This window comes from Erigeron canadensis, chromosome 2, assembly GCF_010389155.1.
Source record: "Erigeron canadensis isolate Cc75 chromosome 2, C_canadensis_v1, whole genome shotgun sequence".
In the NCBI taxonomy this organism is placed as follows: domain Eukaryota; kingdom Viridiplantae; phylum Streptophyta; class Magnoliopsida; order Asterales; family Asteraceae; genus Erigeron; species Erigeron canadensis.
Window position 1 is genome coordinate 26814905 of NC_057762.1, and position 2834 is coordinate 26817738.

Here is a 2834-nt window from a genome sequence, read left to right on the forward strand (position 1 = left end):
ACACAAGTATAGAGAAAACAAATATTTCTTCTACTATACTAATACGATTATTGGCATTATTGTTTCGATATTTAGTCTGATTTACACACAATCATAGACAAAACATATACTTAGATCCATACAATGATTAATCGTTGACTTACAGAATTACGTAAATGATAAAAGACGATAAACAGTAGTAGAGTGCATTAGCAACTGTTAAATTTTATTTCTATAATAAAGGGATTACTTGGGCTGCCAGATGGTAAAGTAAGTTTGAACAACGGTAAGAAAGAATAAGATGATTCCAGCAATTAGACCAATGGCATTCCAAGGACTTCTGAAATATGTACGTTTTATCCTTGCATAATTTAACAATGCAAAAAGTTGGGGCCAGTAACCACTGTAATAGTTATCCAAGTCTCTGAACTGTTGGGTGTAACAGAAATCGACAAGTGATGTGTTTCTGCATAGTCTGTTGATCAGATTTGCAGCCTCTTCATTTGAACCTAGTCTGTAGATTATAACTTTTGATTCCATCAACGTAGACACATCTTCTTCACTATATACTAGTGTAGACATGGTATATGCATATGATGTAAAGTGATAATGAACTTGAGGTACACATTGCTCATACGCAATAAAGTTCCTCAATACTGGCTCACTATGATCATCTATAACAAGTTGTGGCAAAAGAAGAGTAGGCTTGCCCCAATAAAAAGGAAACCATGAAAACCAAGACGGTTTAAACTGAATGGTCATTGGGAATGCTATATTCTGGTGAGGCATAATTTTCACCCCTGAACTCTCGAGGTCTAAAACTGAATGTATTGGTGGTTCGGTTTTGTATGATGGCTCAGTTTGTAGAAGCTTGCCAAGAAATGAAAAACATGCAAACAAACATCGTTTAAACTGAACGGTCATTGGGAAATTTTTATTTTGGCCACTGGACGTGTTAAGGTCTATAGCTGAATGTACCGGGGTTTCAGTTTCGTTTAATGGTTCAGTTGCTGAATGTTCCAGTGGTTTGATTTCGTCTGATGGGTTAGTTTGTGGAAGCCCGTAACATCTGTGGAAAAGGCCAAGAATATGATCATATGTGGCAACATCTGGGACTGAATCGGTTTCAGGTATGGGATAGTAGAATGGATGGAGGTAGGTTGCTAAAACTGTATAAAGCATTTTTGCAAGAGAAATTGTTACATGTTTTTTGAGGGTGCAGTCGAATAAATGTTGAAGAACAAAGAAAGGAATTTGATTCTCTACCAAAATTAGATCAATGGCAACACAAACATTTTGCATTTTATTTGGCAGATACTTATTGTAATCCTTGAAATGCTTGAAGCAGAATTCGAGTATGAAGCAACCATCCAGAACCATCATCTTGGCAAGCTCGTCATCACTAACAGGATTTTTCATACCTGAATATGATGCCTTGATTTGGTCTATGGAAGTATTTACCATTTCCATACATTCTTTTAAAGCTTGCCCTCGCATGGAATCTGAGAAGTCGAAACTATGGAATAGGTCGTGTAGATAAGACTCTTTCAGCCCTGATGATTGTTGCGCATTTTCATGTTTACTGTGCAGAGGTCCTATAGAGACGAACCGAGGCTCAAATGAACCTGGGCTAATATCTCTAAGCGTACTAGGAACCCTGAAAATAGATGGAAGATTATCGTTGTTGCGATTATGTCCTTTTTCTACACAATCAAGTAGTATTTTGAATGTGTCACCACCGGCAGTACTCATCGTGAATATGATATTTTTCAAAAACGTTTATGGCCAACCGTAAGATGAGAATGTTAGTATGCGAATTTGAATATATGAACAACTCAAAGAAATGGAATACTTGTTTTTTAACAAGTGTATGGGCTTTAGTCCATTATCTATCCATACATATAAATACAGGTTTGTAGTTGGTAGATGTAATATTTGTGTTTACATGTAACTAACTATGTTTGGAAGTACAATAATAACTAACTAATTTTTTTTTTAGAACATAATAACTAACTAATTAATAACATGTTTATTTTAATTTAATGAATGTTGGGTTAACAATAATACATGCCGTACCTCATACTAGTAATGATAAAAGAAGAAACTTAAAACTTGTATATCACATTATAGCTGAACACCAGCTTTACATACTGGAGGTCTCGAGTTTAAAACATATAAAAGACATGTTTCAAAGAGTTTTTTCAAGTAAAGTCCTATGTCCTGTAGAGAGGACATAGATTTATCCCAACTAAATGTCGTGTCTTCGGACGGTTTAGTTCGAGGTTTCTCCTTCTACTAGGTATTGAGGGTGAGAGGACCCTCAAGTGCATCACCATTAAAATAACATAAGTTTGATCCCTTGTTGCGAGTAAATGATCCACGTACACGTCCACACCTTTAAAAAAAAAACAACCAAAATATAGAGCTAAACATTGCATTATTGTATCAATTTTCTCTCTTCATAGTGTATACCTTTGAAGTTCGTTGTTAAAGAAATCTAGACGTTGATGTCAAGGGGGAGTCTGTAGATGCAGATTTGTATGACAACAGCAACATAGATTTGATTACTTATTTTGTTCTTGGGATTTTCTATGTAATCATTGAATAATAAGTCGTTAGGACATATGTTTGTGTTTAATGATTACGTTTGGACTTTAATATGAGATGTTTATGTGTTTATTATTATGTTTGTGTGTTATATAACAGACAAACATATATATAGTTATTGTTTTGCAGGTACAAGAATGTATAGCTAAGGTTAAAAGTGTTATAAAATACTTAAAAGGATATCTGGATGTTATGTACAAGTCAAAATAAGGATTCAAGACACGCTCCTCGTGCTGACGTCATCGGCA

The 2834-nt window shown here is 34.9% G+C and overlaps 1 protein-coding gene across 1 annotated transcript; it reads right to left on the minus strand.

The window, feature by feature from the left end:
* Positions 1-225: 225 nt before the first annotated feature.
* On the minus strand, positions 226-1731 carry LOC122587990 (UPF0481 protein At3g47200-like). The gene has a single exon (XM_043760138.1). The coding sequence runs from the start codon at positions 1729-1731 to the stop codon at positions 226-228; it is 1506 nt and encodes a 501-aa protein (XP_043616073.1).
* Between the last annotated feature and the right edge of the window lie 1103 nt (positions 1732-2834).

Coding starts and splice junctions, on each gene's coding strand:
- LOC122587990 (XM_043760138.1), bottom strand. CDS start 1,731: ATGAGTACTGCCGGTGGTGACACATTCAAAATACTACTTGATTGTGTA.